The 12,932-nt window shown below is 66.4% G+C and overlaps 2 protein-coding genes across 3 annotated transcripts; one reads left to right on the top strand and one right to left on the bottom strand.

Annotated features, from left to right (window-relative positions):
• The first annotated feature begins 6 nt into the window (after positions 1-6).
• OPLAH (5-oxoprolinase, ATP-hydrolysing) lies at positions 7-8,925 on the top strand. Of its 2 annotated transcripts, none has more exons than XM_088844519.1 (26): positions 7-177; positions 249-440; positions 935-1,034; positions 1,113-1,236; positions 1,341-1,536; positions 1,604-1,769; positions 1,854-1,992; positions 2,084-2,151; positions 2,280-2,545; positions 2,630-2,742; positions 2,826-2,996; positions 3,133-3,270; positions 3,351-3,489; positions 3,614-3,726; positions 3,920-4,071; positions 4,495-4,778; positions 4,858-4,959; positions 5,030-5,204; positions 6,671-6,855; positions 6,949-7,095; positions 7,179-7,313; positions 7,480-7,629; positions 7,739-7,896; positions 7,979-8,139; positions 8,287-8,384; positions 8,640-8,925. In XM_088844519.1, the coding sequence occupies exons 1-26, from the start codon at positions 7-9 to the stop codon at positions 8,784-8,786; spliced, it is 3,990 nt and encodes a 1,329-aa protein (XP_088700645.1). In that variant the 3' UTR covers positions 8,787-8,925. The 2 variants fall into 2 exon arrangements, with proteins under 2 accessions (XP_088700645.1, XP_055288147.1); XM_055432172.2 differs by having other exon boundaries at positions 4,618-4,778; positions 8,640-8,922.
• Positions 8,843-10,961, bottom strand: LOC129560225 (sphingomyelin phosphodiesterase 5-like; the record flags this gene model as incomplete). The annotated part of the gene is made up of 7 exons (XM_055432288.2): positions 8,843-8,981; positions 9,053-9,188; positions 9,265-9,328; positions 9,424-9,513; positions 9,603-9,743; positions 9,931-10,003; positions 10,098-10,961. Coding segments are annotated over 7 exons (1,461 nt in total), but the record flags the coding sequence as incomplete, so codon positions are not given.
• Positions 10,962-12,932: the final 1,971 nt, after the last annotated feature.

The raw sequence follows: 12,932 nt of genomic DNA, 5'->3' as shown, positions 1-12,932 counted from the left end.
ATCACCATGGGTAGCCCAGAGGGGCGCTTCCATTTTGCCATCGACCGTGGAGGCACCTTCACAGATGTCTTTGCCCAGTGCCCAGGGGGGCACGTGAGGGTCCTAAAGTTGCTTTCGGAAGACCCTGCCAACTATGCAGACGCCCCCACTGAGGGCATCCGCCGCATCCTGGAGCAGGTGGGCAGGGCAGGGTGGCGGGTGGAGGGATCTCTGGTCCAGAGGCCTGAAGGCTGACCACGTGGTTCCAGGAGGGGGGAGTGCTGCTGCCACGGGACCGGCCACTGGACACCAGTCGCATCGCCAGCATCCGCATGGGCACCACGGTGGCAACCAATGCGCTGTTGGAACGGCAGGGAGAGCGGGTGGCGCTGCTGGTGACACGCGGGTTCCGAGACCTGCTGCACGTGGGCACTCAGGCCCGCTCGGACCTCTTTGACCTGGTGAGCTCATCCACTCCAGCGGTGGCTGACTCTGCAGAGCATGTTTTCCTGGGGCACCTGGGCCCCTTTGGGAGGGCAGTCCTTGGAAGGTTCAGCGCCAGCCCAAGGCCACAGCTGATAGCAGGTTCTGGACACTCATGGTGGGATGCTGCGTCCCCCCAGCCCTGAGTGGCCACGTGTTGTCCTGGGCCTGTCCTCCACTCTGCTCCGTCCTGGATGCTGACGCTCACCCCTCTGCGGGGTTCTGGGACGGAGCAGCTCTGTGAGGGCAGATAGCTGGCAGCACTCAGATGCCTGGGGGCAGAGAGCCACCTGGGTGGGCCTTCCTGGGGCCACTCAGTCTGTCTCCTGGGACCATCCCGCCTGACTGTGTCTCCTGGGGCTGTGGACTGGCCTGCTGGGACACATCCCCTTGCCTGCATCGCCCCATCCATGCAGGACCCCAGCAAGGACACTCAGGCCCAGGCTGCCTCTGAGCCTCTGCCCGCCCTCAGGCCGTGCCCATGCCCGAGATGCTGTACGAGGAGGTGCTGGAAGTGGACGAGCGGGTGGTGCTCTATCGAGGGGAGCCGGGTGCTGGGACACCAGTGAAAGGTATGGCGCTGAGTGCTGGGGGCGGGGCAGCAGACCCTGACAGCCTTTGACCCGGGCCGGCCTGTGGCTTCCCTGCAGGCTGCACAGGGGACCTGCTGGAAGTGCAGCAGCCTGTGGACCTGGGGGCCCTGCGAGGGAAGCTAGAAGGGCTCCTGTCCCGGGGCATCCGCAGCCTGGCCGTGGTGCTCATGCACTCGTACACGTGAGTGGGCTGTGGGGGGCCAGGCCGGCAGGCGGGGGTTGGGGGTACGCGGGGTGCAGGCTGGCGGGCAGGGGGTGGGTCTCAGTGGCACTCGGTCCTCCTAGGTGGGCCCAGCATGAGCAGCAGGTGGGCGCCCTGGCCCGGGAACTGGGCTTCACGCACGTGTCGCTGTCCTCGGAGGCCATGCCCATGGTGCGCATCGTGCCTCGGGGGCATACAGCCTGTGCTGACGCCTACCTCACGCCCACCATCCAGAACTACGTGCAGGGCTTCTGCCGTGGCTTCCAGGGTCAGCTCAAGGTGAGACCCCCTCCCTGCCCACCCCTGGCCCGCCCCACCCCGCCCCTCACAGCCCGCCTGCCCACAGGATGTGCAGGTGCTGTTCATGCGCTCCGACGGTGGGCTGGCGCCCATGGACTCCTTCAGTGGCTCCCGCGCTGTGCTCTCCGGCCCTGCTGGGGGCGTGGTTGGTTACTCAGCCACCACCTACCGGGTGGAGGGCGGCCAGCCTGTCATCGGCTTTGACATGGGAGGTATGAGGGCCGAGAGTGGGGTCTGGGGGCCTCAGTTGCCGGGCTGGGCAGCATCTGGGTCTCCTTGCTCCCCACCCCCACCAGGCACGTCTACCGACGTGAGCCGCTATGCTGGCGAGTTTGAGCACGTTTTTGAGGCCAGCACGGCTGGTGTCACCCTCCAGGCCCCCCAGCTGGATATCAACACGGTGGCAGCAGGTGGGGGCTCCCGCCTCTTCTTCAGGTCAGCACCATCCCGCACCTGTGCGGGGACCCGCAGCCCCACCTCCTAACCCGCCTCCCAACCCGCCTCAACACCAGTCCCCTCTCCAAAGGTCGGGCCTTTTTGTGGTGGGGCCAGAGTCTGCGGGAGCCCACCCCGGCCCCGCCTGCTACCGAAAAGGTAAGCACTGGCATACTCTCCATGAGACCCTTCCCGCACAGCCCAGCCCCTCCCCCAGCCCCACCCCCACTGGCCATGCTTGGCGCCCACCTACAGCCCCCAGTCCCCACACTGTGCACACCTCCCAGGGGGCCCTGTGACAGTGACGGATGCTAATCTGGTCCTGGGTCGCCTGCTGCCTGCCTCCTTCCCCTGCATTTTTGGGCCGGGAGAGGACCAGCCACTCTCCCCGGAGGCGTCCCGAAAGGCCCTGGAGGCTGTGGCCACGGAGGTCAACAGCTTCCTGACCAACGGGCCTTGCCCGGCCTCCCCGCTGAGCCTGGAGGAGGTGGCCATGGGGTTTGTGCGTGTGGCCAATGAGGCCATGTGTCGGCCCATCCGTGCGCTCACGCAGGTACGCCCACTGCTGCCCTTGCTTGTGGGGGGAGTGGGGGGGGCAGGTGGGTGTGGGTCCACTGATCCCCTTCTGGTTCCCCAGGCACGAGGCCATGACCCCTCAGCCCACGTGCTGGCCTGCTTTGGGGGAGCTGGTGGGCAGCATGCTTGTGCCATCGCCCGGGCCCTGGGCATGGACACTGTGCACATTCACAGGTGTGTCTGGGTGCAGTGTGTGGGTCTGGGGAGGCCACTTTAGGAGACACTGTGCCCACCGCTTTGCCGCCCTTGTCCTGTAGGCACAGTGGGCTGCTGTCGGCGCTGGGGCTGGCCCTGGCTGATGTGGTGCACGAGGCGCAGGAGCCCTGCTCCCTGCCCTATGCTCCCGAGACCTTTGCGCAGCTGGACCAGAGGCTGGGCCGCCTGGAGGAGCAGTGTGTGGAGGCCCTGCGGGCCCAGGGCTTCCCCAGGTGGGGCTCTGGGGGCTGCCAGGCCACCTCACTTGGGGTCCCGTCAGTGGCAATTGGGGAGGGCCGGGCTCTGAGAGCTGTAGGAGGCGTCCCCGCCTGGTGTCCCATGCGAGCGCCCCACCTGCCACCATTGCAGGTCCCAGATCAGCACCGAGAGCTTCCTGCACCTGCGCTACCAGGGCACAGACTGCGCCCTGATGGTGTCTGCCCACCAGCACCTGGCCACTGCCCGCTCGCCCCGAGCTGGTGACTTCGGGGCGGCCTTTGTGGAGAGGTACGCGACCTCCGCCTCCCAGGAGCCTGGGCGCACGGGCTGGCCTGGCTGCTGCCCCTGACAGCCCCCTCGGGACGCAGGTACATGAGGGAGTTCGGCTTCATTATTCCCGAGCGGCCGGTGGTGGTGGACGACGTGCGGGTCAGGGGCACAGGCAGCAGCGGCCTTCGCCTCGAGGACGTCCCAAAAGCCCATAGCGGGCCTCCCCGGGTAGAGAAGGTTAGCGATCCCGCCTGTGCCCACCCACCCACCCACAGCCACTGGGACGTGAGGACAGGAGTGGAGGGGGAGCCGTGGGGAGAGCTCCGGGCCTGGAACCAAGCTCACCCCACACCTTCCTCAGATGACCCAGTGCTACTTTGAGGGGGGCTACCAGGAGACCCCCGTGTACCTGTTGGGAGAGCTGGGCTGTGGGCACAAGCTTCAGGGGCCCTGCCTCATCATTGACAACAACAGGTGGGCGGAGGCCTGGCTGGGGTGGGGGTGCATGGGGTGAGGCTCAGGGTGAACTGGGGCCCGAGCTGCAGGAGTCTGGAGGACTCTGGGGTCCCTTCACGGTTGGGATGTTCCTTGGCCTGGGCATGTGGGGTCCCTGGTTGGGTGGGGGTCTGGCCTGGCTCCTCCAGCCCCTCTGCTCCCCTGCCCCCAGTACCATTCTGGTGGAGCCAGGCTGCCAGGCAGAGGTGACTGAGACTGGGGACATCCGCATCTCTGTGGGGGCCGAGACGGCCAGCATGGTGGGCGCGCAGCTCGACCCCATCCACCTGTCCATCTTCTCCCACCGCTTCATGAGCATCGCTGGTGAGTGGCTGCACAGCCCTGCTCCCCGGCCTGCTCCCCGCGGTGCAGGGTGGGGGTCTGCCTGCCGCGCGGTGTGTGCTTGGGTGCTTGGCAGGGGTGTTCAGGGAGAAAGTGCGATTGGGGGAAGGGCAGCAGCAGAGCCTCTGAGCGGTGGGGCAGGCAGTGTGGCCCCGGCCCTGGGATGGACCTGCTGTACCTGCAGGTCTGGGGCAGGGGGGCGCTTTTCCCCTCCCAGCACAGTGTGATCTGGGCTCTGCACAGGGAACCCAGGTCCAGAGTCAGGCTTGGTGCTGGGGCCACCAACATTGGGTTCTTACTGCAGGAGGCAGGGCGTAGGGTTGATGGGGGACTGGGCAGGGCTGAGGGAAGGGCTGCCCTTGGCATGAGCAAGATGTCTGGCCATGTCCTCACGTGTCTAGGTAGACCGTCATCTGCTTGGGGTCCTGGGTCTGGGACTCAGAGGCCTTGAAGGCGGTGGGCCCAGCCCCTCTGTACCCAGGTGGGTGGCATGGGGCCAGCGAGCATCTGGTCACTATGTGCCCCCAGAGCAGATGGGCCGCATCCTGCAGCGCACGGCCATCTCCACCAACATTAAGGAGCGTCTGGACTTCTCCTGCGCCCTCTTTGGGCCCGACGGGGGGCTGGTCTCCAACGCCCCTCACATCCCCGTGCACCTGGGTGCCATGCAGGAGACGGTGCAGTTCCAGGTTCGGCGGGCCCCTTCCCCGACACCCCTACCCCTCAGCCCTGCCCCCTCCCCATTCTGCACCTGTCTCCTGGCTTCAGATCCAGCAGTTGGGGGCTGATCTTCACCCCGGAGACGTGCTGCTGAGCAATCACCCCAGCGCGGGGGGCAGCCACCTGCCAGACCTGACTGTCATCACACCGGTGAGGGGCGCTGCCCAGGGACCCGTGGAGGAGGGCCACTGGCTCCACTCACCGTTGCTTTCACCCCTAGGTGTTTTGGCCGGGGCAGACGCGGCCTGTGTTCTATGTGGCCAGCCGCGGGCACCATGCAGACATTGGGGGCATCACACCAGGCTCCATGCCCCCGCACTCCACCAGCCTGCAGCAGGAGGGCGCAGTCTTCCTGTCCTTCAAACTTGTGCAGGGGGGAGTCTTCCAGGAAGAGGGTGAGTGGCACTGGGCTGGCACACCTGGCTGCTTTCTGCCCGCCCTGCCCCCAGGCTGGCCTCCAGGCTGGGGGAGCCAGGCAGTGACCCCGCAGAGTGGTTGCACAGTATCTCTCAGAGATAATCAGAGGTGATGAGTTAAGTTGTGCCTGGGCCCAGAGAGGCCTCAGTGGTTTGGGACTGGGGAGTTGGCCAGGACACCCAAGGGTGCAGGAGAGGGAGAAGCCTGGTTCAAGGTGGGCAGCTGCTTCTGTTTATAATTCATGCATTGGTTTGCATTGGGTCTGGGGGCTGCAGAGAAACAGGGATGCCAGGGGCTGCAGGCTCTTGGAGAGCTTCCCTGGGCCTGGGTCAGGGAAGTGGGTGGCGGGGCAGCTCTGAAGGGCTTCAGCCGGGCCCGAGCTGGTCTGGTGCACTGGCGAGCCCCCTGCTGATGTGCAGTACATGGAGGGTCCGAGGATGGCCTGCAGGCCAGGCGGGCGGGTGGGGCAAGGGCTCTACCTGACCTGGGGGATGCTGAGCCTCAAGCTGGGGACAAGGGTGAAGGTGGTTTGGAGGTCAGGGTTGGTGTCTGGTGGGATTTGGGCACGGAGGAGGGAATGAAGTTTGGACAGCTGTAGGATGGAGGTTCTGGCTCTGTGGTTGCTGAGGAGGTGGGGCAGCAGCTTTGGTGGGACCTGGGGGCAGAACAGCCAGTGTGAGGCTGCCAGGGATGAGAGCCCCTGGGGGCATCTCAGAATGAGAGCAGGTGATGGGTGACCGGACCATGCACTGCTGTGGGTGTAAGGACACAGATAAAGGGGTCGAGGCCTGGCTGCTGCCTTGGTCAGCGTGGGGTGGGGGCAGAGGGCAAGGACCCCTGAGGGATACGAGCAGGCAGAGGACCTGGTGGCTAGGGAGCCTCGGAGAGGACCCTGACCCAGACTCAGGAGAGGTGCTTTCCCGAGGCACGGAGTGGTCCTTGGGGTTGAACCTGTACTGCTTGCCATGGGTGGAGGCTTTGTCCAGGTCTGCTGGGGCCAGGGATGGGGGGACAGACAGCCATGCTGATACTCTTCCAAAGTGGTTGGCCGTGGCCGCAAGTGGTGGGCCCTTGGAGGAGAGGGTTAAGTAAGGGGGAAGTGGTTTTTCCTCTTGGTGGGAGGCCTAGAAAAGGCTGGAGAGTGGGCCAGTGGGGATGGTAGGGCAGGAGGAATGGAGGTGGGGGGAGAGTTTGCTCAGGGAACTTGCCCCCTGCCCCTGCCTCCAGCCCATGTGTGGTCACAGCAAAGCGACCTGTCCATCTTAGGGTGCCCTGGGGGACTGGGGTGTGAGGAGAAGGTTCAGCCGATGGGGGAAGAGTCAGCAGAGTAGAAGGGAGCCAGTGCTGGGCCAACACGTGGAGCCTGCAGTGCCCCGGCAGAGGAGCAGGGCACCAGGCGGCCCTGGGACTCGCGGGTGGCTCAGGGGCGGTCCCATCCGTTTAGCGGTGACTGAAGCCCTGCGGGCGCCAGGCAAGATTCCAGGCTGCAGCGGGACACGGAACCTGCATGACAACCTGTCGGATCTGCGCGCCCAGGTGGCGGCCAACCAGAAGGGCATCCAGCTGGTGGGCGAGCTCATCGGGCAGTATGGCCTGGACGTGGTGCAGGCCTACATGGGCCACATTCAGGTGGGCCGGGGGCAGCAGCACGGGTGGCTCTGTGCCCACCCCCAGGCGGGTTGGCAGGGGAGGAGGGGGCACGGCTGATTAACTCCCCACCAGGCAAACGCAGAGCTCGCTGTGAGGGACATGCTCCGGGCCTTTGGAACTGCCCGGCAGGCCCGGGGCCTGCCCCTGGAGGTGTCTGCAGAGGACCACATGGACGACGGCTCCCCCATCCGACTCCGAGTGCAGATCAATCTGAGTCAGGTCAGTCTTGGGAGGGGGTACCTCCTCGGGCATCAGGGCACGCCCGCCAGGCTGCTTACCTCTCCCCGCACTCTGGTGGGCAGGGTAGCGCGGTGTTTGATTTCAGCGGCTCTGGGCCGGAGGTGTTCGGCAACCTCAACGCGCCGCGGGCCATCACGCTGTCTGCGCTCATCTACTGTCTTCGCTGTCTGGTCGGCCGTGACATTCCACTCAACCAGGTGCGTGGGCCTGCGCTGTGTGCAGGGACAGCGGCTCCACCCCAAGCCCGCGTCACCGTCAGTGAGCCCGGGCGAGGTCAGCCCAAGGTCGGCCTGATCCTAGGGAGCAGGTGGTGTACCTCCCTCCACCCCATGATTGTTGAGAGCCGTCGTCCTCTGCCCTCAGGGCTGCCTGGCTCCGGTGCGCGTGGTGATTCCTAAAGGCTCCATCCTAGACCCTTCCCCCGACGCGGCCGTGGTGGGCGGCAACGTGCTCACGTCGCAGCGCGTGGTGGACGTCATCCTGGGCGCCTTCGGGGCCTGCGCCGCTTCCCAGGTGCGGTGGGCCCAGGGGACGCTCAGTGCGGCCAGAGGCGGGGACGGGCTGCGGGCGGCAGGGAGGGGCTGCACTCGCAGCCAGCACAGCGACCCCTTGCCCCTGCCAGGGCTGCATGAACAACGTGACCTTGGGCAACGCCCACATGGGCTACTACGAGACGGTGGCGGGCGGCGCGGGCGCGGGCCCGGGTTGGCACGGGCGCAGCGGCGTGCACAGCCACATGACCAACACGCGCATCACCGACCCCGAGATCCTGGAGAGCAGGTGACGGCGCGGGGCGGGGCTGGGCAGCGGGGCCGGGCGGCGCGGGGGCGGGGCCTGCTGGTCTGAGCCCGGGACCGTGCAGGTACCCGGTTATCCTGCGCCGCTTCGAGCTAAGACTCGGGTCCGGGGGTCGCGGCCGCTTTCGGGGCGGCGATGGCATTATCCGTGAGCTGCTTTTCCGCGAGGAGGCGCTGCTGTCCGTGCTGACCGAGCGGCGCGCCTTCCAGCCGTATGGCCTGATGGGTAAGTGGTTCCCTCCCTCCGGCCCCGCCCAGCCCCCAGGCCCCCCATCGCCGCGGGGGATCTGTTCCCCACCCATATCCTATCCCATCTAGCCTCCTGTTTCCCCACTAAACCCACCCCCCACTCCCACCTTGCCTCTTCCTGCAGGGGGTGAGCCCGGTGCCCGGGGCCTAAACCTACTCATCCGGAAGGACGGCCGGACAGTGAACCTAGGTGGGAAGACCTCGGTGCCCGTGTACCCCGGGGTAAGGACTGCGGCCTGGCCTGTCCCATCCCCACTCCCCACCCCCAACCCTCCTACCCCCAGTAGCCCTCATCCCACAGAGGGTGAATGGAATTGAGGAGATAAGCGGAGACCGAATTTAATTTAAACCGGGCTGAGGACCCGGGCTCCGCGGTCCAAGCTGGCCGATATGGACGCCCTGCCCGGTGGGGATGTGCCTGCAGCGGGAGGCAGGGTAGCGCCAGGCCCAGGCTGATCCTGCCCCTCTGCTCCACAGGATGTGTTCTGTCTCCACACACCAGGCGGTGGGGGATACGGGGACCCGGAGGACCCCGCCCCACTGCCAGGTTCGCCCTTGCAGCCCCTAGTCTTCCCCGAGCGGGGCAGCGTGTATGAGTACCGCAGGGCCCAGGAGGCTGTGTGAAGGAGGGCCCACACAATAAAGATCCCTGAGTCGCCAGGCACACGTTCTGTGTCACCGTCCGTCTTTCCATCCGTTTTGGCACCTGTCTCCTGCGAGCTGGCCTTAAGAGGACATGGACACTCGGAGCCGAAGTCCCACGGCCAGGTGGTCTGTGAGCCCGGCCAGGGCAGTGCTGAATGTCACCTGCTCCACCTCCTGGAGGGCGGGAGGGAGGTTGGAGAGTCGCCCCAGCGTGGCAGGCCTGCATCCTGAGCTCTGGCACTTACCGGGCTCAGAAGGCCTCCAGGCGCGCTGCGGTAGGTGATGTAGTCCAGGCGCCGGCCCCGCCAGGACTCAGCTGGGGGGCCTCCCTGGGGAGGGCCTGCCAGGTAGCGGCGGCGCCCTTTCTTCTGCTCCAGGGCCCTGAGGAGGGGGCGTGTCACCACGGTCAGGGCAGCCCTCCTTCCCGACCTTGTCTGACCCCCAGGTAGCCACTCACCTACGCAGCATCTCTGGCGAGCAGGCCACGGAGCGGCGGAGCTGGGAGGATCTCAGCAATGTCCCTGGGGTGGGCGGGGAAGGGCGGTACCAGTGGGCGTCTCCCCAGAGCCCGCCTGAGGTCCGCCCGCCCCCATCCGGGTGCCCCGCCCCAGCGTACCCAGGGCCCAGGGCTGCTCCCGGCGCGTGCCCAGCCGGCAGGGGTCCCGGAAGCAGCTGAAAAACTGGTGCTCCTGCTCCTGCTGGTGATCTGTGGAGAGGCGACACTCAGGTGTGTGTGTGTATGTGAGTGTGTGTGTGCGTGCGCGCGGGGTCGGGGTGGGGTGCGGTCTGTCTTACCTAGCGAGCAGTTGTCGAAGTTGAGGTCACCCAGGAGCACGCTGAAGGCCATGGCCTCGTTACTCTGGCGGCTCTCCGCCTCGAACTGCTCGGCCCAGTCCAGGAGCACTGTCAGCTGTTTGCAGCGCAGGAGCCCGTCCTCTGAGGGGCGGGGCGGAGGAGCTGGTGTCCGCATCCTGGACACCCAGCTTCGCCCCCTGTCCCACCCCATCGCGGCGGCTGGGGCAGTGAATAAACTTTGCGAGGAGGGGAGGTGCTGGCCAGGGTTGGGACTCGCCGCCGCCGTCACGCAGAGGGGCCGCCTGCTTACGAACCCGGCAGGGCTCACCGCTGGGCGCGTGCAAGTGTGTGCAGTGCAGGAAGCCCACGACGCGGCCCCCGTCCAGGATGCCCAGATGCGCCTGCAACACCACGGACCTTGGCGCTCCTTCGCGCGTTCGGCTCCATGCCCCGCCCCTCCCTGGTCCAGGAGCGCCACAGCCAGGGGACAGGTACCTTCACGGAAAGTAGTCCCTTGGAGGCCAGAGCATCCTCTCCGCGTGCGTGGGGGAAGGACTGGAAGGCGGCGCGCAGCAGCGGATAGCGCGAGGCCAGCAGCAGCCCACTGCCCAGCAACTTGAGGTGTAGGCCGGGCTGCAGGCCGAATGTGCCCACGTCGTACAACACCGGGCCCAGATTAGATGCCAAGAGGCTCACCAGGCGTCGTTCTGCGCGAAGATCAAACGCCTCCTGCAGGCACACGAAGTCCAGACTCTCTGGCATGGCGTCTGTCAGCACCCCGCACGGCATCGTCTGCACTGGCGAGCCGCAGTCCGTAGCCCCACAGGGCGAACGCCGCAGGCCGGCGAGCAGCACTGCGCCCACGGCCGCGGCCCGCCGCTGCGTGTGCGGCAAGTTGTTGAAGCGCGCCAGCCCGTCGGGGAGCAGGCACAGGTTTGCGCTGAAAAAGCCGAAGCTGCGCGCGGGCTCAGTGCAGGGGCACCAGGGCGCAGGGGGCGCCCAGCACCGCGGAGGGGGCTGGTAGCAGTAGGGGCGGCGCCAGGCCTGCAGCAGCAGCCAGAGCAGCAGCGCCGGGAGAGTCAGGGGCAGGGCCACAAGCAGCAGCAGCAGCGCGGCCCCGGCACCTGCGGCAGTTCTCAGCCAGCTCTGCTCGCTCCGGCTCTCGGCCGGCGCCCAGCAGCCCAGCAACTGGTCCAGGGCCCAGTAGGCCGGGAAAAGCAGCGCGCGGGTCAGGCGGTGGAGAGCGTGCAGCACAGGGTGCGGGAAGGGCGAGGGTCGTAGGGTGCAGGGCGTCGGGGGCCAGTCGGGCGGGGATGGCACGGCGCACGAGGCTCCTCTGCAGCGTGAGTCTCCGAAGACTCATTGGCTTCCAGCGTGCGAGTCGATCCGTGCGTTGGTCCGCGGGAGCTGCGGGGGAGTCGCAGGGGTCAAGGATACGTGGCACAGCTTGTGCCTGGGGCTGGGAAGGCGCTGTGCCCCGCGAGCTTGGGGATGCGGACGCTGGTGGAGCCTTCTGGGAAACCGCCCTCTGCTCACTCGCGCGGAGTCTCTGCGGCGGTTGGAGAGAACCAAAAGGAAAGCAGAAGGGACCCTGGTCCCGCCCCAGAAGCCCGTCGCCCCGCCCCTAAAAGCCTCAAGGAGAACCCGCAGACCCCGCGGACCAGCGCGGCTCCTGGGTGCAGCCCACACCCAACGGAGGCCAACACTTTTCCCGTCCGGCGGCCGGAAGGGAGTGCGCACTGCGTCTAGCTCTCTGCCGCCTCCCGCCAGTCAGCGTGAAGTGGCCCTTCGCTCCTGCTGCCCAGATTGCGGCGTATACTCAACCCCGACCTGTGCCCGGGCTCGTGACTTCTAGCACCTGAGTACGAAGACACGCCCACAGATGAGGGGCGGAGCAGCCTAACCAGCCGACAGCTCTGCGCCGGCTCTGTGGGCCTACCACGAGAAACTTCCAGTCTGGGGGAAGGACCGTTGGTTCGGCTCTGCGCCGCAGGCCTGGCACTCCAGGGCACGCGAGCCAGATGGGAGCCACTCTGTTGGGGCCCAGGACCGAGCTGCCTGGCCTTGCTCAGGTGCTGCCTTGCCCTCCCCTCCCTGCTGCTGCTGCTGCTATGTCGCTTCAGTCGTGTCGACTCTGTGCGACCACATAGACGGCAGCCCACCAGGCTCCGCCATCCCTGGGACTCTCCGGGCAAGAACACTGGAGTGGGTTGCCATTTCCGTCTCCAATGCATGAAAGTGAAAAGTGAAAGTGAAATTGCTCAGTCATGTCCGACTCTGCGACCCCATGGACTGCAGCCTACCAGGCTCCTCCATCCATGGGAGGCAAGAGTACTGGAGTGGGGTGCCATTGCCTTCTCCCCTCCCCTCCCTGGCCCCCATCTTTCTCACTCCAGCTGCGAAGTGGTTCCTAGAGCTCTTACGTTTGGCTCCTAAATTGCCCTGAAGCTTGGGCCAGGGTTGCCCTTCCCGCCTGCAGACACAGAGAAGGGGCTCTGCTCCCCGTACCACCACCCCCCAAATTTTCCAGAAATCCCGGATCCCCTGTAGAAACCAAAGTCTGGTGCTGGGTGAGCTCGTTTGTCCTGTCGTTCAGCCTTCTCAGCAGACAGAACTAGGCACACCTACGGCTCTCTGCCTGTCTGTACGCAGGGGCCCTCCCTGCCTTTCCCAGGGGTCTGACTTCATCTGAAGTAGGCCTGGGGGGAGGGGAGTAAGGCTGCAGAGAGGCAGCAGCTCTGGGGCCAGAGACCCCAGCTCACCCTAACCCCCACTCCTCTGTTACCCCTTGCTGGTAGCTGACATGAACCCATGCCTTGTGGCTCCTCTGTCCCTACTGATCCTCGGGCTGGTGGGCAGTGGTGCTCAGGGAGCCTCCTGGCTGGGGTCCGCATCCCCACCACCACCTCTGGCCTCCTCCCCTTCTGCAGGAAGGCTCTCTCCGCTCCTCATGTGGTCCTGAGGGGACAAGTGCCCTGGCCTACACTCAGGGCATCCTGCACTCCCCACCAGCCCTCCCCCTCCGAGTCTCATATGTTACCTCCCGCGTCCCCTCCTACCCTGCCCCACACCAGCTCTCCTGTTCTGCTCTCCTTGGGGCCTGTGCTGCTCAGCCACACCCCTTCAGTAGTGGGGAGCTGCCCTCCCAGCTCTGACTCTCCCAGTCTAGTCCCTTCCTGCAGGAGCCTTTGGCCTTGCAGGGCCCCCACCTCCCTGGGCTGCCCAGTGCCCAGGTGTGAGTGAGCCTCTTTCTCCTGGCTCCTGTCCCTTTAATGTCCCCCTGCCCTTGATGAGGGTCCAGAAAATATGTCCCCACCCTCCTTGTCCCCC

This window comes from Moschus berezovskii, chromosome 16, assembly GCF_049115385.1.
Source record: "Moschus berezovskii isolate FMDL1 chromosome 16, NW_MosBer_1.0, whole genome shotgun sequence".
Lineage (NCBI taxonomy): Eukaryota > Metazoa > Chordata > Mammalia > Artiodactyla > Moschidae > Moschus > Moschus berezovskii.
This window is presented reverse-complemented; position numbering and strand designations above follow the sequence as displayed.

Coding starts and splice junctions, on each gene's coding strand:
- OPLAH (XM_088844519.1), top strand. CDS start 7: ATGGGTAGCCCAGAGGGGCGCTTCCATTTTGCCATCGACCGTGGAGGC. Junction 1,237..1,340: donor GTGCTCATGCACTCGTACAC/GTGAGTGGGCTG, acceptor CGGTCCTCCTAG/GTGGGCCCAGCATGAGCAGC. Junction 8,140..8,286: donor CCAGCCGTATGGCCTGATGG/GTAAGTGGTTCC, acceptor CTCTTCCTGCAG/GGGGTGAGCCCGGTGCCCGG.